At 51.5% G+C, this 843-nt stretch overlaps 1 protein-coding gene across 1 annotated transcript in view; it reads right to left on the minus strand.

Annotated features, from left to right (window-relative positions):
* The window catches only part of OSBPL3 (oxysterol binding protein like 3), an 82997-nt gene that overhangs the window by 15958 nt on the left and 66196 nt on the right, over window positions 1–843 (minus strand). Inside the window, exon 15 of the mRNA XM_023531532.1 lies at window positions 404–548. Coding sequence (XP_023387300.1) covers window positions 404–548 — 145 coding nt within the window. The remainder of the gene's footprint in view (window positions 1–403; window positions 549–843) is intronic.

Here is an 843-nt window from a genome sequence, read left to right on the forward strand (position 1 = left end):
CCACCGTTCTACTTCCGGTGGCTGTGACTTTGACTGCTCTAGGTGCTCCATACGAATGGAATCACACATTATTTGTGCTTTTGTATCTGGCTTATTTCATCCAGCATAATGTCTTCAAGTTTCATCCATATTGTAGGACGATGACTCATGTTTTAAAAGGGCCCCTCTGGCCGCTGCAGGGAGGACAGACCATAGGGGGCTGAGGGTGGAAGGAAGGGGGCCAGGAGGAACCTTGGCCCTGGTCCAAGTGAGAAAAGTGTGGCTGGGCCTAGGGAGCCCCTAGCATTGCACATCTGCTGGCACAACAGGAGAGATGAAAAATTCCCCAAGACAGCCTGTGCCCTGAGGCCCCAGCTTCACCAAGGCCTTTCCGGGGTTAGAGGTCCCAGGCCACCCAGGTTACCTTTATAAAATTCACTTTGCAGTGGCAGGAATCGTCATTCAGGTTCTTGATGACAATCTCTCCGTAGTGCTCAACCCACCTCTGCCCGCTCAAGATGTTATGGATGCAAGAGGTCACTTTGTTCCACTCGAAATGATCTCCGAAGCTGAAGAGGAAGAGGGGAGAGGAACAATTCCCAGAACAGTCGGCAGCAAATGCAAACAAGCACTGCTATTTTAAAAATTAAGTCATGTAATGAATTACCCATTCCTTCATTTGCAGAACCGACACCAACTGAGCACGGAAGCCACGCTGGGCGTTCCGAGCGTTCACTCTCTAAGGACGTGTGTACGCCATTGGGGTGACGGCAGTCAGACTCGGGCCCCCGAGAAGCTGTTAGGGGCTTCACTAGAAGCTGGTGATTTCCTGAAACCATCACGCCCTCCTTCAGCGAAGGAGGA

Source organism: Pteropus vampyrus, unplaced genomic scaffold (genome assembly GCF_000151845.1).
Source record: "Pteropus vampyrus isolate Shadow unplaced genomic scaffold, Pvam_2.0 Scaffold69, whole genome shotgun sequence".
Taxonomy (NCBI): Eukaryota; Metazoa; Chordata; class Mammalia; order Chiroptera; family Pteropodidae; genus Pteropus; species Pteropus vampyrus.